The 27,024-nt window shown below is 35.7% G+C and overlaps 1 protein-coding gene and 1 long non-coding RNA gene across 13 annotated transcripts in view; one reads left to right on the top strand and one right to left on the bottom strand.

Annotated features, from left to right (window-relative positions):
* sorbs2a (sorbin and SH3 domain containing 2a) overlaps nucleotides 1-25,537 on the bottom strand; it is a 59,064-nt gene extending 33,527 nt beyond the window's left edge. For 9 of the 11 annotated variants that reach the window (XM_084401728.1, XM_084401735.1, XM_084401733.1 and 6 more), the window contains exons 1-2: nucleotides 25,231-25,537; nucleotides 378-433 (exon numbers count right to left, since the gene is read on the bottom strand). In XM_084401728.1, coding sequence (XP_084257854.1) covers nucleotides 378-387 — 10 coding nt within the window. In that variant the 5' untranslated portion in view covers nucleotides 388-433; nucleotides 25,231-25,537. Of the gene's footprint in view, nucleotides 1-377; nucleotides 434-15,321; nucleotides 15,483-25,100 lie in introns of those variants that run through there. The other 2 variants (XM_084401732.1, XM_084401731.1) reach the window with 2 other exon arrangements.
* LOC311285877 lies at nucleotides 16,768-19,049 on the top strand. Of its 2 annotated transcripts, XR_014626448.1 has the most exons (6): nucleotides 16,768-16,861; nucleotides 17,284-17,335; nucleotides 17,531-17,595; nucleotides 17,696-17,757; nucleotides 17,841-17,938; nucleotides 18,119-19,049. It is a non-coding gene; the product is annotated as an uncharacterized lncRNA (long non-coding RNA). The 2 variants fall into 2 exon arrangements; XR_014626449.1 differs by lacking the exon at nucleotides 16,768-16,861 and having other exon boundaries at nucleotides 16,873-17,335; nucleotides 18,119-19,048.
* Nucleotides 25,538-27,024: the final 1,487 nt, after the last annotated feature.

Here is a 27,024-nt window from a genome sequence, read left to right as displayed (position 1 = left end):
GCACAGCGCTGCTTCAAGCCGTACACACCTAATGACATTGTTTCCTAACCAGGTGTGATGTGAACACATCTGGTATGTAATAAAGTAATGCAGTAATTGGTCCGAAGCTGGTCCAAATGAACAGTATACAACAGAGCTTACTGTGTGAAATATTCTAGCATACCCCACAATGCAATGTGCTTGGCTTGACCTTTATTTAAAGTGTGATGTATGAACCAGAAGCACATACTGCACCTCTTTCTGATCTCTTTCTTGACACAATATCTTATTAGCCTACCACATGTCATGACCTTTTTACATAAAATCTGATTACAAATGCACACTAATGATGGGCTAATGGCAAAGAAATTACACAGGTATTTTAATAACGGACTTACCTGTATTCATGATGATGATCTCCACTGATCTGTGTTCTGAAAAAGGACACTTTCACCTGTAAAACATCAAACTATTTATAATCTCAAAATCAATTCTTCTATATCTACATAAATAGATGCTAAAAGTATATATTGTTTTGAAGAATGAATTAGCATGCTTAATTATTAGCTAAATTATCTATGTTGTTTAATGCCCAATACCGCATGGTAAAGTGCCTAAACTGTTCTATGACTAGCACAAGTTATATTTACTCCGTGTGGCAGATATAGAAGATATTCTGCTTTAAACAAGTTTGTTGTGTATCAAATGGAGACACAGACCTTAATATGGATCCATGACAGACAACAGCTAGAAACGGTGGCGTCGGTGTGTGTGCACATGTAGTAATACTCTGACTGACACCAGACAGTCTGGACACCAGGAATGCACTTGGTGTGCCTGCTATGTGTTAATTTTACAGTGTGCTACACACATATTTCACTCTCTCTAATCACTATCAGAATTTGCAAATATGAGGAGTGGAGTGTGTGGTGTGGTTGCATCTGTCTCATATGAATACTAAATAATGTTGCCCAATAGACATGTTTGCCCAGCTAACAAAAAATGTGTTATAAGGGCCAGTTCACACAGAATGTATTTTTGCAGTTAAACATGCGTCAGTGGAATGGAGGGGAAAATGCAAGGACTAGAGATGAATTTCGTTTAAAGTTGAACTCATATTGTCTTGTGTGCCGAATTTTAGAACAAAACGTACAAAACACTGCAAAAGACACGAGGTGCAATATCAAACGCGTCCGTCTAGCATGTGTTTACACAATGGAAAACAATGGAAAAGTAGCACAGTGGAATGGAAAAGCACATTCTGAACAGCCCTTAAGAATGTTATGATGAACAACGTTATGTTTCAAAGTTCTCTGAATATTTAAAGCTACAATATATAATTGTTTTTTCCTCGCTGCTAGGGATCGCTAACCTCTTACAATAACAAAGGCGTAGGTTGATGATGCAGTTATAAGCGGAATGATGGGACTTGCTGTCATGCTGATGGATCTAACAATGTTTATGGATGAGAGAAAACATTCATGTTTTTTAACATGACTGTGGTATGAGGCAGGGCGCGATTGCTAATAGGGCTGTCGCGATAACCGCAATATCGCAGTACCGCGCTTCTGACAAGCCAACCGCAGAGGAATTCAAGTAACCGCAGCAACCGCGATATTCGTGTGTTTTCTTTTTTCATAAGGCAATACCCTTCTTGTTTTGTTCATGTGTATTGAATGTTAAATAAGTTAATGATAATAAGACGTGGTGATCATGGTTTTATCATGGTGATTTGTACAGAGGCTTCGTGGATGTGCACTTAAGCCTAAACAGACAGTGAATGAGAGAGATCGACTGAGCGCGTGCGATTACCTGCGTCTGTCTTTGAGGTCAAGTCATATTCGTGAAAAGGTTGCCGTGTCCCAGGAAAGTTAAATATTTGTCCTGTCATCCTTTTAACGTTTAAAATAAAGGGTATTTACCATGAATGGCATCAGCGACAGGCAGCGCTGGTCTGCATCCACAGCACGAGGAGCTCGCGGTCGCGGGAAACAAAACTCACGCATTGAATCAATGCCATTTGTCTCTATTAAGTGAAGCTTCAGCGTTACCCATGCGACGCATTGCTGGTCAGCTGAGCCTTGAAAAGTGGAGCTCAAAGTTAAAAATAATTTACCTTGTTTCATTACTATCTTTTAATGAATCAATCAGCGTTTTTGAACGTGTTGTTAAATGAATGGTTTAATGACTCACTCAAAGACAGTCCGTTGCCGTAACAACTGTGCGCTGAGTGACAGGCTTTCAATGCGGAGAGACGCTGTTTAGTTTCGGTTTATTGGTTACTGAAAATGTACTCGTTTTTGTGCATGCTGACCACATCGTGACACTTATAGCAACAAATAAATATAAATAAATCAAAATAAATTAATAAATGCGGTAAAACCGCATATCGCGCTATTGAACCACTCAAAATTACCGCAAGGGAAAATCCTTCACCGCGACAGCCTAATTGCTAATGAGAGACAGATATCATCGTCATACGCGAGTCCCGCGGATATAAAGGAATGAGGACATTTCATTCTACCGAACTACCCGCAAGTGCTGAATTAATACTCACACAGGTCAGTTTATTTGACGAATTAAACTTGTGAGGTAACGCAGCGCTGTTCCATTTGGTCTAACTTTATACTATCACACTAAACAGCATTTGAGAGTGTTGAAAGTTCTAATGTTATTCTATGTGTTAGTTTGTTGGCTATATGAGACTAGCAGTAAGCTAGATCAACATTAGAATAACATACTGATCATATTCTAACATTTCACCATGTTGAGCTATATAACATTGATTTGTTTTATGTACATTTGCTCACCTGTCTAATAAAGTACATGCAAGAGTGGCGTCAAGTCCAAGTTAGTTGCGGATGTGGAGCTCTCGAAAACGCCACTCTGATATTGATCCTCGTTTTAGTTCTCCTTTTGTCCAAAAGTCTGCTTGCCATGATTCATAATGTTTTAACGAAACAACAACAGCCTGAGCGTGCCGCTAGACGTTACACACTACGCAGTTGTCCACGTCTGTCACCATGGTTACTATAGCAGTACAAGCGGAAACCAGGGATAATGCGGATATTATGTAATTGACAGGTGACAAGTGAACAGGGACGGGCACTTTTTAAAATTGTGAATTTCTTTGAATTTACAAATTCTTGGAAACATTTAGGATAATGGAAGTACACAAATCAAAGAAATATATAACACTGTGGAAGTGGTTTTTGGATATTTTGATACAAAATTCTTACATATTGTACCTTTAACACATGTTTGTTTGTTTTTTTTTAAATGTTTTTTTCTTGGTTATGCAAACTTATCATTTTGCAAACGTTTTGGAAATATTTCAGAATGTTCAGAGAACATAGAAAAGAAACAAGTATAAAATAAAATAAAAACATTAGATGAACGTCCAACTAAAACATTTCAGGAAAAAAACGTTCCATGAATAATGTAAAAATAATGTTTTTGTGCTGCTAATGTTTATAAAAATAACAGTATACATTCTAAAATACAAAATAACTTTGAAAGAACATACTGGAAAAACATTTCTTCATAACTTAAGAACCTTGCCAGAACGTTATCCAAAATTCTGGGAACGTTCTCTGTTAGCTGGGAACATGATAATGCAGACAGTAGCAGATAGAAATTATGTCGGGATAGTGTTATGATAATGTCACTCCACTTAAGAATAGCAACAGTCGAGGATTTCCAAACGCACTCCTTACAATAACTGATAATATGTCTCTCGTTCACTGAGGCTAAACGGGAGCAGACACAATGGATTAAAGAGAGATAGCCTATGCGAGAGAGCATTTAGACATAAAAATAAGATGCAGTTGTCGGATATCCCTTTGCCACTGACAGATTTATAACTTACCAAGAAAGACGTGTAACACTCAGAGAGTGAAAACGTTGTCAACACTATTTGAGTCTCAGTAACTGAAACTATGGCATTCGCTTAGTGGCTATATGTCCATTTTTATTATCCCCTATACCTTGAAACTAATGCAGAAAGTAAAAGAACACTCTAGAAAGATTTTCATAACATGCTGCGGGAACCAGCTGATGGTGTGAAGTTTCTTCTCTACTTGTTGGGCCTAAAATAAAGACATTAAAAACACTTATAATAGTCTGTAACATCTTTAAAAAGAATGAGTCTCTGGGTCATCATGAAAAGGAAGCAAAACACAGGCTATTTAAAGATCATCTACACTATCCAAACCAGTTTACTATTTTACTACCAAGTGTTATTTCCAAAAAACTCTCTTATGTTTTCGTACGATCTGCTTACACTGAAGCTTTAGTTTTTGGGGTGGATTTTCATGCTTAGTTTTTTCTATAAATTGTATGTTTTATACTACTCATGTTGTACGAATTCATACAAATTCATCACAATTCACCACAATATAAAATTCTCTCATAGATTTTCATATTTCAGAAAACTCATACTTTAGTGAGATTGATTCTGAATCATCACCAAATAAACTGACAAACATGTTGCACTCTGACCAATAACATACATTTTCCTTATTTTTCAACTCCTTCACAGCATCCACCTGGCTTATATATAATTCCAACCTTTACACAATCCTATTCCCGATGGGTAGAATTAAGTCCTGTCCATCCCACCTCAAAATGTTTTATTCTGATCCACAGCTGCAGCTTAGAGCGCCTGATTAGTTACTGGCAATATTAGTGCAAAGCCCTCTGGGTGTACTTGAGTGTGACAAACATTCAATGCCATCTGCAGCTTGTGTTAAAGGGCTATTAAGCTGGCATTTCCGTTATGTAATGGACAAGCTGCCACGGTTGTGCACTTACCCATGAATACTGTTTGACAAGGCTCAGATGGTAGATATTTGTGTTTTCAGATAGATTTGTGGAACAAATAACTAGCTTTTGTCAGTAGCTTTGAGTGTTTGTTTGCAGTTTTCTTGACCTGACTTAGATGCTAATAAAGTTAGGCTACCCTTTGCCATTTCCTAGCATACATGCAGGCTTTCACTGTTCACCATTGGTTATTGGTAACACACTCATTTGTGGCCTCTTAAATTCTCTCATCCACACACTCACATTGCCTTTGGAATGTCAGCACTATAGATCAGCATACAGTGACAGGACAGTACATGGATAGTGTTTCAATGGGCAGACCGGAGGAGTCGCAACAGCTGTCTACACACACAGGCATATGATGAAATATACACTACTGTTCAACAGTTTGGGGTCAGTAAGATTTTTCATCGTTTCGCTTAACAAATCGCTTATATCCCATTATCCTTGAAAAATAGTTCTAAAATGCTGTTCAGCAACTATTTTTAGAACTATTTTTAAAGGATCATGATATAAGCGATTTGTTAAGCGAAGCGTAATTATTGATAATTGAGCACCAAAAAATTTTACCTCAAAGGATCCTATAAAAATGTATAACGGCTTCCACAAAATTATTACAATTATTAGCACAACTCTTTTCAACATTGTTAATAAGAAGAACCATTATTAATAATTGAGTACTAACACAGAGAAAAAAGGTGTAAAAATGTTACCTTCAGGGGTACAACAGGTCGTCACTGGGGCAGAACATCTTTGTACCTTTTTTTGTACCTTTTTTTAAATAAATAAATAAACACAATCCTACAAACCCCAAACTTTTGAACAATAGTTTATTTTTTTAAGTCCAATTCTGAAGTGTTAGATGAATCAGTGTAGTCAAGACCTCTTCAGGGATCTTTCTCATTTTGTGAAAAAGTATAGGAAGCAATATGACGAGTTAGAAAACACAATCTCAAATTGTGAAATCCATCGTAAAGTTATTTCATGCTTCTCAAAAACGTGTTTGCGGCTGCAGTGAACTGATCTGACAGCTGATTCAGAGTGGTTCCGACAACCATGAGAACATCAATATGCGCCACATGATTTCACATCTGACAGCGCTACAGATTTATTTGCTATTTATACATTTTCATACATTCATCAATCTCTCCATTAAGGGATAATTTGTTCAGAAATGAAAATAATTAACTTCTTGTAGCTTTTTGTGTAAAAAAAAATCGTTATGGCAGCATTTGTAAGTATTTATGATCATCTATTAATGTCTTAAGTAATTCTTAACAGAAACAGCTTCAGGACTGTTATGTACTTAATCAAACATGGCCTGTATTGATGATATTTACTTGAGAGGCACAGTAAAGAATGGCCCCTTAAAGCAGTGACATTTAATCATATTTATATGACAGAACTGGTGGCAGAGAGCATGTCTGTGTAATAAGGTCATTTTTTATCCCATATATATATATATATATAACAGGCGTTGAGTTAAATGTAGAACAGTGATATATTACGAATCTGCAGTGTCTACGAGTGAATGTGTGTGTCTTGTAAGCACAAATAAAATCGCTCTAAATAGGCGACCATCGACCGCCAAAGAATTTGATTTGGAATATTTTTAAACCACCATGACAGATTTAAAGGGCCAGAGAATTTAAGTCAGCTAAATAAATCAACTCTGCATAACTTGATGACAGAATCTACAAAACAGGGGAGGACAACATCAAGCTTGACACAACAAAATTAATGTTGATGTTCAGTCAGATTAGCTGTTCTATCTAAAGCTATGTGGGAGTGAGAGGAGGAAGCTATAAGAGGTTGTTCTGCAGTTGTGCGTGTGTGTTTGTGCCATTAGAGAGAGATGTGGAGGCCATGTTGGTTTCTAAAGTTATACAAAAGTTGTCATTAGTGTACTATTGGATGCCCAAACGAATATGTGTGTCTAAAAGTTCTTTTTAGACCCTTTACGCTCCTGCCCAAACCACAGACTCTCTGCCTCCCTCAGTCAGAGATGCTGATTCATTAGTGGCTTCGACCGTAACGCCACAAACCACATTCCACTTCCTATTAGTGCAGTGAAGCGTCTGGCACAGTACACAATATGTAAACTATGCTAATGTTTTGAACTAAACCAGATTTTATGCTAAAGCAGTGTTTTTTTACAGACACAATGATAAATGCTAATAACATACACTGTTAGAAAAATCTGTAGAAATTACAGTATTACTGGCAGCTACTTGCCAGTAACTTACTGTAGATTTAAATTGATGTTATTTACTGGCAACAATTTGTTCAAAATGAAATGAACATTAAACATTAACAAGTCTTTATCGTTACAGAATAAAACTAAAATAACAGCCTCATGCAAAGCATTCTGGGAACCAAAATCTGAAGGAAAAAAAACAGAAAAAGGTTGATGAAGATTTCTGGTTCCCAGAATGCTTTGCATTAGATTGTTATTTTATAATTTTATTCTGTAAAGACAAAGACTTGTTAATGTTTAATGTTCATTTAACTTTGAACAAACTGTTGCCAGTAAATAACATAAATTTAAATCTACAGTAAGTTACTGGCAAACAGCTGCATAACTACAGCAAATTTTTTACAGTGTAATGCTAAGTGCTAAATGAAGCAAGAATGGGATCATGAGAATCTGTAGAAGGTTTTTCTTACATACACTTTACATCTACTGAACAATTTTGAGACACTTTTTTTATTTTACTGTCTCCTTATGAAACATTTACACTACTGTTCAAATTTGAGGTCTGTACAAATTGTTGTTGTTGTTTTTTTAAAGAAATTAATACTTTTATTCAGCAAGGACATTCAGTGGCAGTAAAGACATTAGAAAATGTTACAAAAGCTTTCTAAGAACCACAGTTGTTTTCAACATTGATAATAAGAAATGTTTCTTGAGCACAAAATCAGAATGATTATAGGCCTATTTATAATAATATCCTCCACAGAATTATGAGAGAAGCTACTGTACAGGTGATCAAACAATGAATGCAACTGACACTGTTTATTGTTTCATAAAGGTTTAGAGGCAGGAAATGAATAATGTGCCCATAATATTGTCTTGTACAGGGAATACTGCCCTATTGCCAACTTTACCAGATTTATTTCATCATGAAATCGAGCCATCATCAAACAATCATGTTATAGCAAATTGACAAAAATGATTCTGGAAGGTATTCCTGCTGGCAGTACTCCAGTACCGCAGAGTGATTTATTATTTATTTTCTTTATAAAGCGCAATGTGGTTTACGGTAGAATGCAGTAAATTATTTTTATTGTATCATGTGGTTAACTGTGTGACACAGGCAGTATGGTTACATGAGGAACTCAGAAAGCAATAACACTGAAATAAAACAGAGCTACATCAGTCAAGTTTAATTCAGTTCGGTGCTGCCTCATATTATTTTAACCGATATGATTGGAACATGATCCAGATTCCTGCTACTGTGACAGACATAGAAAAACCTACACTGGTGAAAGCCACAACCACAAAGAGACTTTGCATGCAGAAATAAACCTTCATAAAACATATCACAGTCAGCCCATGTGTTATACTCATATTCTCAAGGAATCATAGGAAACCACACACACAGAAAAAAAAAATCACGAAGCAAAGTCCGCTCAAATAATGTGCCGATGTGAAATTTCCATGTAGTAGTACTTGTTTCTGTTTGCAATAACTGTGCTATAACATGGTGTGGTAACGCTGGTAAAATGACGTTACCCTCTTGTTCACTGATCCGCTGCTCTGCTCACATGCTCTGATAGTAATAGCTTTTGTAGAACTATACATTATTTGGATAATTGGTCAAAAAAAGAAATCTGTTAAATCTGTTGCATAGAACTGAATAAAGAATAATATAGCCTATTTATATTAAATATTAATATACTTTCTGTATAATTTTAGTTTGTTACTTTCAATAAAAGTATTGGCTTTTTTAAATTCACAATCATTAAAATTACTGAATTTAATTTAAAAGTCTACAATATTAATACAATTATTAAAAAAAAGCTAATTTAAAAATATATATATTATTAAAAAGCATTTTCAGTTTTGTTTTTCAGCCAAGTGCATCCAACATTTTTGATTTAGGCCCAGAATTTTCATTTCCGTGCATCCCTATACCAGGGATGTACGATTTCCAGGAAAAATTCAACTTTTCTATTTTATTCTACGAAATTCTAATTTCTACTGGAAAACAATACAAAATACAGATAAAGTAAAGACTTTTTGCAATACACTTACATGTAAAGGGTAGACCTTTAAAAAATATGCGACGGAGATAAGGTGACTCTTTGGTCTAAGGGGAAAAGGTCATGACATGTCAGGGCCACTATGGCGGGCACGCTCACAGACTGTCACCACTTAAGAGTATGTGTGTGTGCGTGTGCATAAGTGTGTGTGTGAGTGCATACGCCCCTATTTAAAGCTGTACAAGAAAAGAGCAGTAGATAAACCGCTTTAACTATCAGACTCACCTATCTGTACAGTTTTCATTCTATGATATGTTTGGAACAGGCAGCTATTTCTGGACGTGAGTTACATTACATTTATTTTCACATCAAGTCCATTTTGGTGGTGAACAACCAAACGCATACCACTTAAATACAAATTCAGTTCAATTCTGAGGGCAGCAATGTTATCCTTACTACAGAATTTCAAGCCAGATGTCCATATAAATCTGAATGCAGGCACAAAGTCTCAATTCCCTCCAAAGATCCATCCAAATAAGGAAGAATCCAGTTTGTTTTGTCTCGGAACAAGCTTCTGAAACAGAGCCAAGATATTTGTTTGGTACATTTTTCGTAGGATATTTTAAAAGCCTCATATCTTAAAAGCGTCATGTCAGGAGTTTGAGAGAAAAAGGAGTTTGAGAGACTGGGTGGTTAAATACCAGCTGCTGTTGCTTGGTCTAGATTGCTCTCTTGGTTTCCCAACTGACCACATATATTCTAGTTAAATGCAACAAGGCACTTCTGTTTCCCTGGAGCTTTACCCTTATGATCTCCAAAACAAAACAAGACCATAAAGGCAAATGAAACACTGCTGGTCCAAAAGAGTGTTTCCAGATAAATTAAATCCAAAATAATGATATAATGATATACTACAGTCTTTGTCCCTGCTGCTGTGTTAAACTGAATAGGAATAGAAAAACCATTCAAAGTCGTGATCTATATTCTGTTTATGACTGAAAAGAAGTTACCATTAGGCTCGGCGCAAATCCGAATTTCTAAAAGTCAATATGAAAACAAATAATGAAAAAGAAAACTTTCTAAATGCACATCCCTGGTCTTATTGTGAACAATTTCCATATTCTCATCAGTGCACAATGTCCCAAATGGACAAAAACGGCTAGTCTTTGCAATATTTCATCAAAATTTAATAGTTTACTCGACTTTTGAAATTGAAACCTGAATTTTCCTCACCAATTCCATTCTAGAATGTAAAGCCCACACTTTTCAAAATCCATTCAATGCTAAATGGATCAAATCAAGTGACGTCATATATTTTTTTTATATGGAATATCCTGTTTCACTCCTAAATGTGTTAGATTACAAAAGCAAAATGGGTCTAAAGTCCATTTTATGTAAAGATGGTCAAATTAACAGAATACATGTCTTTGATTGGCTTGAATATTACTTCCCCATTTAGATTTTACATCTGAAATCTGTTACAAGATAGAATAGGATAATAGAACAGAACAGAACAGAACAGAACAGAACAGCACAGAACAGAATAGAACAGAATAGAATAGAATAGAATAGAATAGAATAGAATAGAATAGAATAGAATAGAATAGAATAGAATAGAATAGATCTGCTCAGTGTTTCATCGTATTTTCTACTCCATACTCTAACATGCACAACACATGGCAGGGACTCTTGAAGCCACTGAACTGTAGGGTGATTTGATTATGTAATGCAGCATCTCCTCAGAGCATGCAGGGCCTGATGACATATTCATCATGATAACCTGTTACTCTTCACAGAGCTGACAAAATATGCATGCCTAAGGTAAAAAAAAAAGAAAGAAAAAAGCGATGATATGAGGAAAAGGGAAATTAGGGAGCTTGGGGACAACATGTCAGACAGAGAAACAGGAGACACATATACAAACAATAGCCCTAAGGTTTGGACAATCTAATTTGGTGAAATGAAAATTTGTATTATGTGGTAGAGGAAAAATAATTAATATATTTTAGCAGAATTTGAAGAGGATGAAAACAGGGAGAGAGAGAGGTTAACCAAAAGAAACCACAAGGACAGAGAAATGAGAAATTCAGTGAGAGCCTGTGGCATGCAGTATTATGTAAGATGAATGAGTTCCTTCAGTGCACGATATTAACAAAGACCATGTTCCCCCCCTACACACACACATACACACATACACACCACAGCGTAAACTTCATTAGGGCTCAGTGCTAATTGGACTAATTGCTGTGGTTTGTGTGCACCATGAACATGACAATAAAAGTTTGGCTCATGAAAGGAACATGAACAATATCTCTTATACATTCGTGCACAGTATGGGTTTTGTGGTATGATTCATAAATTGTTTCCTCATGGGGACAGAAATTTTGAAACAGCATAAAAAATGCCCCACTAATGTCTCCTTATTCCCCACAACATAAATACCTGGAAAAACATGTTTTGGTTATTTCTTTTAAAGTTTTTGTATTTCTATGAATCCAGTCGGTCACATTTATAAAATACATGATCAGTTCATAACAACTAACATTTACTCTGAAAAACATGCAGGGTTTCTTCTTTGGCAAAACACAAAGGTGTGAAATATTTTGTTGTCTTCTCATCTATGTACTATGTACACCAACACTCCTTTAAAAAACTTACTTCAGAAGGGAAAGTCCTAACAGTTACTGGACGGCACATGGCCACATCACATGCTTAACTTCGATCATAGTAAAGGGGTAGACAGAGGAAGCTTGAACAGAATCACCTGCAATCCATCCATCATACTTAAGTCTGTGAATAATGTCACCCAGCCACTCCAGTCCAAATACCACTGATACGATGAGTCTAAATATAAAGCCCTGCACCTCTATCCTGTTTGAAAAGCATGCTCAACTCAATCATGTACAAAAATACATTTCTACAGGTGTTTGGAGGGCATACGCTTGGTTCAACTGATCATTTTTAAATACCATTCAAAAGTTTTGGGTCGGTAAGTTTTTTTTGTTTTTTTATTTATTTTTTAAAGAAGTCTCTTACGCTCACCAAGGCTGCATTTATTTGATCCATAATACAGTACATTTTGTGAAATATGAATACAATGTAAAATAAATGTTTATTATATAAAAAATCTATTTTAATCTATTTCAAAATGTATAGGCTACTTTGTTCCCATGATGGCAAAGCTGAATTTTCAGCAGCCATTACTTTCATTACATTACAGTCTTCAGTGTAACATGATCCTTCAAAAATCTTTCTTAAATGCATAAAAATCCTTACTCTCTCTTAATTACATGCATTCTTGAGAATAAAAGCATTAAAATATTTATAAAAACTACCATTACTTTTGAACAGTATAGTGTGTGTGTGTGTGTGTGTGTGTGTGTGTGTGTGTGTGTGTGTGTGTGTGTGTGTGTGTGTGTGTGTGTGTGTGTGTGTGTGTAATGAATATGAAAAAAAGATTCTGATCAGAATGGCAAAAATATAATATATTATTAATATATTAATATATCATAATATATTATAACAGTTGTGTGTAAAAGTGTTTGAGTTTGACTTGTAACATTGTATTGGCGTTTGTTGTGTTAGTGTTAGTGTGAGTTTGGGTTAGTCTCCAGTTTTTATAATTAGTCAAATATAAATCAATAGATCTCTATTGTATGTATGTCCACATCTAGCCAGATACATGTACAGTGTGTGTGTGTGTGTGTGTGTGTGTGTGTGTGTGTGTGTGTGTGTGTGTGTGTGTGTGTGTGTGTGTGTGTGTGTGTTTGCCTGCATGCCCTGTTTGGCCAGGTTTCCAAGTATTCCCAGACCACTGAAACTCAAACTCACTGTGTTCCCTTTTGAGGCCTTTGTTGTGGTTAGAGCTAGTGAGCTTAAACTAATCACACACAAACAGAGGAATGAGGAAGAGAGGGAAAATACACAAAGAGCCGGTACACACATCCTCTCACTCTTCCCATTTTCTGTATCTCTAATACACAAAAACAGGAATGTCAAATAATGTGCTGGTGTGTGTTACCAAGTTGTTGTCTGTTTTTTAGATCTGCTACTGTACTTAACAGATAAATCATTTAAAATTAGTGTGTGTGTGTGTGTGTGTGTGTGTGTGTGTGTGTGTGTGTGTGTGTGTGTGTGTGTAATACAATCAGAGATCTCACTTTCTATGTACTTTAAGGGTGATGAGATCAAGGTGACATTCCAGAACACCAGAGACTAACTAAAGACACACACATACATGCACACAGAAGTAAGACAAATCACAGACAGCCTTCATCCTATAGCATGTTGTGCTCCCAATGGAAAACATTTGTAAAACATTCTTGCATAAATTGTTGTGTTAAATTGAATGTGACAATGTAAGAACGGATTGATTCATGCAGCAATTTGTTCTCCTCACATTTCACAAATAAAGGCCAAAATTAAAACAAAAAATAATAATAATAATTTATGGAAACAAATGCTACATTTCTAAACAATTAACAGTGCATGCAAACAAGTATAGTATATCTCATAAAATAGAAAGAAAGAAAGAAAGAAAGAAAGAAAGAAAGAAAGAAAGAAAGAAAGAAAGAAAGAAAAATATGATACAAAACTATAGATGCACTTAATACGTTCCTTTAAAATAGTCATTGTGGTGTTAAAGAGTTTGTCACAATATGTTTCCATTCACAAAATTCTAAAATTCTAATAATGTGCATAAAAAGCGTATGCACACAATTGAGACTGATATTTTTGTCCAATAGGACATGCACATAAACTACAATGGAAACACATTTACCAAATAAATAAATAAATAAATAATTTGCCTCAACATAGGATGTGATTGGACAACTGGACTAACCAGTGAACCAATTTTATTGCACACACAGTCTCTAAAATGTTGGTTTGGTCATTCTGAAATACCTGAGCCAATGTCTGTCATCAAAATGGTTGGGTATAATTACCTCCCATAAAACCAGGCATCATGCCTCCAAATGCAAGATAACATGACAGTGTTTATTACATTTCATCTGCCCGCTCTGAGGCACAAATCATTGATGATGTACAAAAGAAGAGCTACAGTGGCTTCCCCGATTGTAGCAACTTCCATTTTTATGCATTTAGCACCAATTTCCCAGTAAGTGATGATTTTGTTCTCTTTAACACATGGGATGGAAATGTTTTATGCAATATTCCAATTTTGCACATGAGTTAAATTTGCAACTTTGGATGGAAACATAGCTATTATTAATAACTGTATGTGATTATAACTGTATTTGAAGCACCCTGAACCAATTCTGACAACTGTGTTCAGATGCTGTATGAGCATATAGCCTTCCTCTTACATACAGTGGCACAGACTGAATTGCTGCATATACTCCCTGGGAGACTTACTGCAGCTTTTGCAGCAATATGACTTGCATTGTGCTGACCTACTCACCAGTCATATCTTTGAACATTTTCCATAAAAAAGTGTACTTGCTCTTTAATTCTGACTTCAATGACTCAGTGAAAGTGTAAAGATCATTATATTTCAATATCCAAGCCATTCAAAACCTATTGAGTTCCTCGCAGCATACATTGGCAGCTACCTTCTAATAGCATCCAGGTGTAATGGAAACTCATAAGTGTCCAAGTTAGAATGCTGTACATAGGCAGCAACTCAAATAGTGTTCCATATAAAAGACTCCACAATAAAGTTCAAAAGAGCATAAGATAACAACACAATACTAGTCTCCACCTTATTTTCCAACGTGGAAGTAAGTCATTTCCCGTGAATGTGCGAGAAATCCGATTCATTAGCCGCTATAGTGCAGTAAACGTTAAAACTATTTAGATTATGATTATGATAATAAATTACAATAACATGAGAACACATACCAGATTGCAACATAATATACACAACATAAATACACGTTTTATATATGCCTAATCAGCATTACTGCATTGTCTTAGAATCTCCCTTACAATTGGGCTAAAACAAGGTATCTTAAGCAGCATAATTAGTATGTACATCATTTGGAACAATCGATCTGTCTGAAGTGCTTACTCTGCCTCTGTAGGTGCCTCACTAGGTTTAGGAGCAGAGAACATCTCTTTCCTTGATTCTGACATAATATTAACCGGATCTATTCTCAACACCACCATATACTACTTCTACATGGTGCAAAACTTTACTGTGATCTGTCAGTTTTTTTGTCATATTAGACATGAAGTCAGGTACATGAAGAGACAATGCCATTTCACTAAGATGCGTGATCAGCACAACAATAAGAGAAAGCAAGAGATGTGGGGAAAGAAAGAGACAGAGACACAGAACAAGCATAATCCTACCTTCATATAAATTCCACTCTCGCTCTCATTCAAAAGTCAGGGAAATGTCGGCATGGCACTTTTCTGCTTGTCTTGAACCGCTTTGATTCTTTATTTTAATTAGTTTTTTGTTCTTCTGTATTCAGGCTATCATTGTCAAGTCTTACCATCCAGAGCAGAGCACCACTCTGGGGAGACAGGAGAGTTAGACAGTGAAAGATAGGTGGGGTTAGTGAGAAAAAGGGAGAGATCAGATAGGTCTATTTTGGTAGTTGGACATGCTTCTGTAGTGGCTCGAAAGTTCCCCTCTGAGGTCTGCATGGCTCCACCTGTCATGTCTGAATCAGTGACCCAACATCTTCACATCCACTGTAAGCGGCTCAATAACCTCAGGGAAATTTAACAAGCCATAAAGCACCTTAAAGTGTCAAGCGATTTTGCTTCACATCTAAATTATGGTCCCAAAGAGAGATTCTAACGTACAACAGGGCAGTTTGAGAAATATGCATGCCTAATCGACTGACCAAGCATTTAAGAGACGCATACATCACCACATCAAAATGCTGATTAATGTGTGAATTTGTGTGCATAGCTGTTTTTACTGTGACTGTAAGCAGCTGTACAACGAAGTTAAAGCAACTGACAAATATATCTGTGTACAATGTAAAAAAAACACTTTTAATAAAAACGGACAGCTGTTACCAAATTTTCAATGTAAAAAAATATGGTAACTAACAATGTTTTTGTCATTACAGATATTTTGATATCACAGTTTGCCTGTTTTAGTCGACTTTGAGTTGGTTTTATTCAGTTTTATGTCTCTGATCATCTGTCGCCATAGTGTTCAATTAGCCTTTATGTGTTACACCTGTGTCTTGTTAAAGGAACCGTATGTAAGATTGTGGCCAAAACTGGTACTGCAATCACTTTCAAATTACTGTAGAGCGGGATCCAGCTGGAACGTAGGCTGCTACAAGGAGCTTCCAATGGCAAGTGACGAGTTCTACACTGTTAGACTTTTCTGTAATTTCTACAGTTATTTACTTTAAACCCCCCAGTATTATACTGCTATTTCTCTTTACAGTAAATAACTGTGATTCCAATTGCATCATGGGATTTTTCTGTGACGTCTAACACCACATACAGAGACTTACTGTATTTTTTAAATTTGCTGTATACTACTGTATTTGACGCAACTGCCTCTCTGGCTGGCACCATTCCACCATGCTTTTTATTTCCTAATTTTTGCCTTACACCGCGTGTCTACAACGCTATAATAGCCAGAGGCTGTCTATATTGGACACATTGAAGCGACCGGCCCTTTAAATGCAAACCTGTTTATCCCTTGTAAGAACTAGCGCGAGCGCTTGGACTCGTATCGGACTACGTCTGAAATATAACGGCCGCGGCGCATCACTACACTGTCTGGGATTTGTCGTGTCGCGTCAGACAGACATCCAGTGTAGGTAATGGGGTCTGTCTTTTGTTGGATCGCGACGTTCGTGTCTGGCCCGGGGAAGAGACGGAATTCACTTCACCGAGAGAGGGATCAGCAAGCAAGGTAAAAAAAAAAAAAAAAAAAAAAAAAAAAAAAACATTCTGTGTATGTTGACCATAGACTGGGTGTTGACAGGATTGTGCCCAGTTTAACGTATGTTATAACATTAACGTTAGCCTGACGTTACTCGTCGTCAACATGGCGGTAACGAACTTTACCATGGTAAACTGAGCTAACGTTTCATTTTACACACTTTGTTAGATTATTGAATTGTCGAGTTAAAATATGCCAACGAGCAACGCGTTTACATTAACAATAAATGTGAATAAACTACTGTGAAATTCTGTTTATAGCCTAATGTTTGGCCTACTGATGAGAACCTTTATAGTTTTAGCATTAGTTTGCAAACTATACCATATTATAGTTTTTTTTTTTAATTTTTTTTTTATGGAATTTAATATTTACTTCCATTTTTGTGTTTAAAGGCAACTGCAACAAAGCACCAATTCGCGCCAGTGACTTAGCAAGATTCCAGAGGTAAGTTAGGCCAGCCCATTTGTGATATATTTTGAGATAAGTTTACTGAAATGATTAGCATACGGTATGTGAAAATTGCTTTTGAGCCACTGGTGCAGACTAGGTAGCTTACAATATCTCATAAAATCTCTATAAAATTGGCTAACTTTATATCAAATAAGTGACCTTTGCATTATGTCTAACTTTATTACACAGCAAATGAACCAATCAGAAGATGGACCATTGTCTTTGTTCAGTCTCACCAGATTAAATGTATCCAGGTAAGCACTGCAGTAAAACTCTCACTAATTCATTCAGACCAAATCTAGCATTCTAAACAACTCAAGTTTATATTTTTGCATTATTTTTATATTTTATTAGCCAGAAGACTCTCTACCATTGCAGTTCCACCTGACCAGGAAGGTCCTAATATCAGCACACAGGTGGGTTAACTACTGTAGGAAGGAGAACGATCATCACACAGTGATTTCTTGCATGTATCTTACTGTGTATTTGTCTCAAACAGGTACTCCTTCACTGCAGACAAGCTGAAATGGGCTAAAATCATCTATTTCAGTCTTTCTCTCTATGGATCTCAGCATTTTTGGACAGAATTTAGGATTTGTAAGTATTAAAAGTATGCTATTTATTGACAAAAGCTGTTTACAAATATATATTCTTAGGTTTTTGTGAAAATAATAATAAAAATTAACAAAAAAGGAGGTTAAAAATAATGTGACACTAATATTCTCTCTCTCTCTCTCTCTCTCTCTCTCTCTCTCTCTCTCTCTCTCTCTCATATAGTTTTGGAAGCGGGATCTCCTCTGAAGGACTGAGTACATTTGTGTTTGTGGGCACGCATGCAGACCAGGGAACACTCTGATGTTGTCAATCAAGTTCTGAACAGGAACCAATCTTTGGAGAAGTTAATTTATTCACAAAGGTGGACAAAAACATTGTGTTGGCTTTTTAAAGATTATTTTGATGATGACTTTTACTCCTATGCTGTAGAAAAGATGGAGTAGACAGTCAGACATTGATAATAATAAGAAATGTTTCTTGAGCATCAAAGAGACTTCTTTCAAAAACATTACGACACTTAAATACTTCTTTTGGCCACCAGTGTACATGAATCCAACACATTTTTGGAAATAAGTGAAATTATTTTTAAGATGGGGTTATGTGTCTTGTATTGTGAAAAGAACTGTGTTTTGTCCTGTTTTGGACATTTCCTTTTTGAATGCTTAAAAATGTATTTATATTCTGCAGTTTTATGAATGTAATGGTTGATATTTCATTATAATACTTGTATAAGCTAAACAACCAATGACTCTACATTCATTTAGTCAAATGCTAATGTTTTGTTTATGGTTTTATGTATGTTTTCAAAAATGTTTGCAGTGAAGGACAGCACATAATGTGTTAATTTAACACGTTTACACATCTTTGTGCTAACCTCTCTGACATATTTACTTTGTTAAAATCATTAACACAATGAATGAGTTAAAATTAACACAAAAAATGTTGTCTCTAAACTCACCCATTAATGTGTAAAAATTTCACACATCATTTCCAGCATTGGCATGTTTATTTTGTGATATATATGAAATGTTTTAAATAAAAAAATGGTATTTTGTGATAACTTTGTCTAATTGGTTTGTATGAAAGTAGTACTTATGTAGGATAAAAATAAAATTAATCTTATATCAAAATTATCAAATCTAATTTATATTTAGTACAAATAATAATAATTACAGTAGTGTACTGATTAGCTTAGTTTTTACAGTAATGCACTGTACTGATTAGCTTCCTTTTTACAGTAATGCACTGTATTACACAAAACTGAAATACGGTTTGGTACTGTAACTCTTAATTACAGTAACTTACTGGCAACAGTGTTGCCAGTAAGTTACTGTAAAAAACCCTTGAAAAGTCTAACAGTGTACACAGTACGTTTTTTTTTTTCTGTTAATTATGTTTATGCTTCATGAGAGATGTTTTTTTAAGTAATTATGTATCGCAAAAATTTACTAATGGCGATTAGCCAAATATAATCGTAAAGATGTACGCTCGTATGTGACAGTACATTGTTAGAACAGTAGCTGTTAGTCTAACTTGTAACGGTAGTTAACGTAAGTACAAGCACAAGCCTAAGTCACTATGTGTAACAGATATCAAAGATACAGCTATTCATTTAGCTGAAGCTATAAGTGAAAGCGACCAGCTGTATTTTTTAACTTACCCTGCAGTACACGTCCATAACGCTGAAATATGTGATGTGAAAGATTACATGACATTCTACTATTTTTGGCTGTAGAACTTGCATGAAAAACAAGTAGGCTACAAAACGTAATTTTTTCTCCGTTTTCAGCCGTCTCCATCTTTCAAAGGCATCTCCTATACAAATCCTTGTTTTATTTGACTTTGTCACAACGTATTTCGGATTCATAACGAGGTCTTTTAGGTTTCGTAACGTTAGACATTTTTTATCCGACACGTTTGTAGCTGCAGCTGTGGTAACTAGAGCAGAGCTGGCAACCCGGATGTCGAAACACTACTGACTTCGTGATTGGTAGATAGGTGGAGGGTGGCGCATCAGGCCAAAACACAACATGACAACATCAACATCAGTTGAGGGCTGCAACTTCACTTTTAAATTACAATATCCTGGCCGGACTACTGTTGTCAGTGATATAAGTATTTGAAATGAACATGATTTCTTAATGTCTAGTGACATATCAGGGCCATTTTATGATTAATTGAAATACATTTCTTACATACGGTTCATAGGATTCAATAATTAGATGTAATAAGTATGCATGTGAAGTGATCATATCACTCTAAACCTCATTTGATTAATCAGTTCAAACAATGTAGGAGAATGATTTAAGTTCTGTTGCCCTTATTTGCTGTGTTTTCCATGGTCACGGCACAACTGATTTAATAAAATGTTTAATGTCCTTATATGATCTGTCAGTGAGGTGTAGAGAATTAGACATCTGTAAGTGGGTTGGTGTGAGTTTAGTCTGAAGTGATGCATGACACGGCCTCTGATACAACGGCCTGCTGGCCGGTCAGTGCTGGATGAAAAAGGACGTGATCACAGGTCCTGTACGTGCCAGGCATGACTGTTCTATCACAACAAGCTGCAAACTGATACTATGCACAACAATGATGTAATGGTAAGTAAATGTTCCAGTAGCCTGATAAAACTAGTTAGGAACAATACAAATGAGAACTGTTCTAGGAGAGATTACGCAGATAAAAGACAACAACGTATATGGCTACGAGGAAAGCTGAGGAAAGCCACTTATTTATGTTATTTAATTTACTTCATCAGTTCACCAGAGAACATTATACTATGACACAGCATAAACTTAAAAAACCAAGCTAATCAATTTACCAAAGTAAAGGAAACTTGACGCATAGGTTTAAAATAAATTGATTCAAATTATATAAAAAAAAGAATGTTAAAGATTGATGCCATCATTTTTATTTATTAAACTAGATCAACTGGAAAACAGGAATCAACTGGAATTTTTCTTTAATCTCCAAAGAAAAATATTGCCAACTCATAAGCAATACGCAGCAAAATGCTGAATAAAAGGTGGTGCAAAGGACCACTGCAAAACCATTACTGAACTTGTGTTTTATGGCCAGCAAAAAGTTCTTAAAATGCAAATATCAGGCTAAATGTGTATAGTGTATGTGTCAAATAAAAATTATACAATTAATTTAACTGAATTCCTGTTTTCACAAAGGAATCACACTTAACCATGTAATTGCTTCCACTACCACTTTTGCAAATGCTAATATACAAACACATCCACTATTAAATGTCTAAAATTAAACAAATGTGTATTGAAACAGTGGAGGGAATGGATAGACATTACCTCTGTTGACCCATGTCAACACTTAATCCATTATCACAATGAATATGAGCTAAACATTCCTGACACAGCAAGTGAGAAGTTATAAAAAGCATTGCTGTTGATAATATACAGTAATGCTAACAATAATATACAGTATCTGTGGGTCGATACAGCAGTCACTGCTACTGTATTGCTATATGCCCTGTATATGGCAGCACTAGTTTTATCTGGATATGATACATGGAATGTACAAACAAAACTCTAATCAAAAATTTGAATGCTCTGGACCACACTCACAAAAATCATTGTAAGTGTAGTAGAAACCATACAATTATCAATAGCATCATAGCTTAAAGTAGCAGCACTTAAAATCACCACAGATCTACAAGTACTCTTCAGTTGCTAAGTGCATCATCTGCATACAGCAAAATTACACCTAAAATTAATGTATTGTATAGGCCTAGTTTATGCAGCAATGCCAGGATATGTTGAAATCTGAACGCGTGTATAGTTTAAATTAAATAGGCTACAATTTAAAAATAAAACATACAATGTATTAAATATATTAAATGAAATTTGATATTATTAAATTGATAATATTGAATTTTTTATTAAATCTATCTTAAATAGAAGTTATCTGGCAGATAACTATGGCTCATGTAAAATGCATTCAAAAACCTTGCATGAGAAAGCTCTTAAGAGTCAATATCCATCATTATCGGGATGCAGGGCCAAGGTTTCTCTGAAAGTAGTGATCAGAGCATTTCTCTTGCCTCCACTCAATATGCTTCTCAGTCCTACAGATACAGTGGGCCTAGAAAGTAATCTGCACTTTATCCGGCACTATTCTAGGGATCTCTACCCAGTAACATTAGACAAATGTACACAGGCACCTTGGCTTCAGGCATGCAGATCTCATCACACAAACACTCAGCGTTGGGTTCACAGAGATGCTTTCTTTAGCACTTCACACCTTTTTGACACTGACGCATGTGTCTGTCTGTCTGTGTGTGTTACAGAAGCTCTGGTCTACACATTCCTGCAGATTATATTCTCATTGAAAATGCCGATTTAAGGCAGTTTTATATATGGCACACACTGAGGTCATAAACTTTGAGAATGAGCCATAAATCCTGCATTAAATATTAATGATGAGGAATTTAAGTAACTTCAGAGAGAGGTTTATTTGCTTCAGGGGTTTCCCTCCAGAGCTGCTTTTGCCTTAATTCTGGTAACACAGTGATTGAAAGCTTTCAGTTTCATATGTGCTACATATTTCAGAATGGTAACAACTAGATTAGAGTTGCCATTAAGCATCTTTATATATAAGTTAATCAAGTTAATGTATTGAAAACCTTTACATTTGATTGATTGCGTAACTCTGGAACTATTCCATTGCTGAACACACACATCTCTCAGTGTGAGGTCAATGGCGTGATCTGATGTGACTTTTCCCCGCTAGTTAATCTCCCACAAGAACAGTATTTAAATGAATGTGTAATACAGATATCGAGAGATAAAGAGAAAGGAAAAGAAATCCTCTCACTTTACTGTCATTATATCATCATTTACACACAATATCACACAGATCTGGTTCACAAGAGATTAAAGCACCTCTATTCTCTCTGTTTGACACATTAACATCATATCCCTGGGCCATAGTCAGCTCATCAGATTTGACTATAGAAACATCACCATTTAAAGAGAAATTTAATCTAACTTCTTCAGTGAGTTCATCAGTACATACACCATTTTTAGATACTACTATAAAAGGAAACAGGATTCTAGAAATGTAATAAAACATATTTTTTAAAAGTAAATTTTTGCATTTAAATATAAATAAAATAAAACTTACTGAATTATTATTATATAAAATTATATTATTACAATATGTATATATATATATATGCATTATTATTATTACAATATATATATATTGTATAACCAGTCAGGGATCACTGGTGATCCCAGATTATTTTAGTTCAAAATATGTTTGAGCTTATATATCTCAATATTAATAACAGTCTGGTTAATTTTGAGTCTTGAACTATAAACTCTCAAGTGTTGGCTTTCTAAATGTATGTGTGTTATGTTTCTATTCAGAATTACTTATGAGCAGTAACCTTTTTATTTTGGGCATTTCATGTATGCAGCACTTGCCAAAATTGGGGGTGACTGAGAAGGGGTTAACATACTGAATTATTATTATATAAAATGATATTATTACAATATGTATATATATATATATATGCATTATTATTATTACAATATATATATATATATGCATTATTATATAAAATTATATTATTACAATATATATATATATATATATATATATATATATATATATATATATATATTGTAATAATATAATTTTATATAATAATGCAAATGGTGTATGTACTGATGAACTCACTGAAGAAGTAGCCTAAATTTCTTGTGGTGATGGTGATGTTTCTATAGTCAAATCTGATGAGGTGACTATGGCCCAGGGTTATGATGTTAATGTGTCAAACAGAGAGAATAGAGGTGCTTTAATCTCTTGTGAACCAGATCTGTGTGATATTGTGTGTAAATGATGATATAATGACAGTAAAGTGAGAGGATTTATTTTCCTTTCTCTTTATCTCTCGATATATGTATTACACATTCATTTAAAAACTGTGGTCAAGTGTGGTCAAGTGTGCGGATTTGCATTTTATTATCCGGTGATGGGATTATTTTATTTCACAAGAATTTCAGCACTGTGTCCACGATCATCTGATTCAATCATAATTTTGTGCAATGCAAAGTCTGTACACAGCTTGTGTTAGAAAAGAGATTTAATTATATTCAAATATACAATTATATACTTTATATACACAGTATATATATACAAACTTTGCATTGCACAAAATTATGATTGAATCAGATGATCGTGGACACAGTGCTGAAATTCTTATGAAATAAAATAATCCCGTCACCGGATAATAAAATGCACTTGCACACACTTGACCATCATCCGTACACAGATCGGTCATTACCTCCACTGCTTACTGGACCTTACTAATGAGCTGGTAATGACAAGCCTCTTAATTGTTATGTTAATCAATTAAGCCAAAGGATCTTGGCGTAGGATTTTGGGACACAAGCGCTCTTTGTTGTTGTGGAAGGTCATGCTAGATTGAGTTACGGGTAATCAGTTTCACTTTTTGCACAAACTCAATTCACACGCCAAAGCATTGGAATTAGGACAAAACTGACACAATTCTATTACTGCTGACACTTGTTGGGTCAACTATCACAACACATCAGAATCGCAGAGCAAAACATCTAAAAAGGAGGTGAATACAGCACCATCCAAATGTACAGATGTGCTACTGTAACCAACGCCATGTAGGCTACTGCAAACTGAGAAGCAGCAGAGAATACAAAATTGGTGATGAGAAAGTGTTACAACATCTGATAGCTGCACATTATGTTTCGAGGTCATCATAAACAGTTCAGCTAAGCAAATATAGTGTTTTCCATTAAAGGGTCCATGCTGTGCCACATGCCTCATATACCGGTCTCAATTTAATATTCTATAATGGTCTGAAATCTCCAGGTAGAATGATGTGCTGCTGGAATGTGCAGCTGAATTATGTATCTGAAATGCTCTGCCTCCATCCCTAATATCTGCCTTTGATAACTGACTCTCATGCCTCTGGAATGCCATGCCTCAAAAATCTGTATCTGTTTAACCTACTGTTTGTAATGTGTCGTTAGTCTCTAAAATTTGGTTTCTGTAGCCTATACTTTGTCTTTTAATTCTGCGTCTAAAATGTCGTTTCTTAAATCCACCTCTAAATCTGCCTCTGTGATTTCAAACTCTGCTCATTCTATGCGCTACTGTGATTCTGTCAGTGTGTGTCCGTGAAACAAGCGTTTCTTACCCTGAGTAATAAACACGCATATGGAGTCATCCACCGCAGTTACACACTAACGTGCCGCATGTAAGTCCATCAAAGTCAGAGACGAGGGAGAGAGAGAGAGAGAGAGAGAGCCCAGACTGAAAGCACACACCTGCTCTCCGCTCGGTTCTTCTCCGCTGTGCCGTGCCGACTCCAGATAAACGCGTGAACGCGCATGGACTATGCCACTGCGCGGCACCACCCTTTCCTCTTGGGTCAGTGGCTCTCGTGCGGAGCTGGAGAGCTATTGGAATAGCATTGCGGTAAAACTGTCTCTTTACACATGACGAAACACTTCTCACACGTAGGCGGAGGAGGAGGAGACAGAAACGCAATATCACATTCGTTTTGCTTACTTAAAGGACGCGACGCTTGAGCGCGAGAGCGCGTATGAGCACATCACGAACGCAAGGGGCTAGTCCTTAATAGAGACTTTACCCAGACATCATCCAATCGTCGCTTGTTTCTCAGGGAAGAGGAGTATTTTATAGCACAGTCCGCGCGTTCATGTGTGAGATGGAGAGCAGCGCCGCGCATTGGTCCCTCACAGGTTCTCAGTAGTCATGGCAACCAGAACACTTCAATCAGCGCGCGGGCTCAGGGGAGCACAAACTGTGATGTGAGATGCTGAGGTCACCTCAAGGGCAAAAGCACCGCATTGAACTGTTGTATCAGTCTCTAAAGTTTGATGAAAAGTTTGTACAGAGTAGAACTGAAAGGCATCTCCGACTATTAATGCTGCCGTTTGACCTGCCACCAATATAGTCCTCAGGAATGTGGAGTTGTGATTAACAAAGAATTCCAATGAACCAGATACCACAGGGTGGATACAGGTTCTGACATCATTTCTGGCAGTGTGTGATACCACATTTGAACAGCAGTGCAGGCCAGGGAAACACTTTACAGTGACAAAGCCTTCTGAGGGAAACTGTACAAAGGTAATAAAATAGCTAAATATGATGGTGCATGTGATAACATATAATAGTTTTCAAATTAATATTTTGGAACCTTAAATACACAAATACATAAACTGGGACCTTATTTAAGTAATTTTAAGAGGGGCAATAAATTATATTTGTATTTCACCATCGAATAATACTACATGTTATGTAAATGCATGCTTAAGACTTACTAGGCATTACTAGTAGAAGTAATAATAATAATAATAATAATAATAATGTTTATAGTTATTATTATAATTATTAAGAAAGACATTAAATGGAAAAAGGCCAGGACAGTAGCCATGAAAAAATTAATGGAATCTAATTTTGTAAATCTAATATGATTATTATTATGCATTTTATTGATTACATATATAATCAAATATTGCTGTATTTAAAACAACTACTTTATAAATGTGTCCCAGTTTGCCAGCCAATGCCTGTCAAATTGTTATTTGGGGTCTGTGCGTGTTAAAGAAGTTTTTGTATGAAATATTTCTTATTTTTAAAATAGTATTGTGTGAGGGAATTTTGGACCATTTGGACTTTTTTTTTAAACAATGCCAATTACAAATTAATAGAAAGTGTCCCGCTTTAACTCTCTTTATTCTATATGTATAATAAACAGGACATCAGTTCCTTAAATAAAAAAATAAATAAAATAAGAACATCACTAATATGATGTGGATATGCACAAATTATGCCATCCTATAAAAAGTTTAACTTTTTATAAAAGTGCCATTATTACCATGAGGTAAAATCAGTTCATTTAGAGGAAACCACATGTAGCACGTTTTTTTGTTACACATTTTTGCACACATTAAACAAAACTCTACCAAGGCTCGTTCTGCATCTCTCTCACACACACACACACACACACACACACACACACACACACACACACACACACACACACACACACACACAGAGTAATATATTATTCAGTGGCAGCATGGTGGGTCCCC

The sequence above is a fragment of the Rutilus rutilus genome, assembly GCF_951802725.1.
Source record: "Rutilus rutilus genome assembly, chromosome: 2".
NCBI lineage: Eukaryota > Metazoa > Chordata > Actinopteri > Cypriniformes > Leuciscidae > Rutilus > Rutilus rutilus.
Note: the sequence above shows the minus strand (reverse complement) of the source record. Positions and strands in the feature narration are given on the sequence as shown.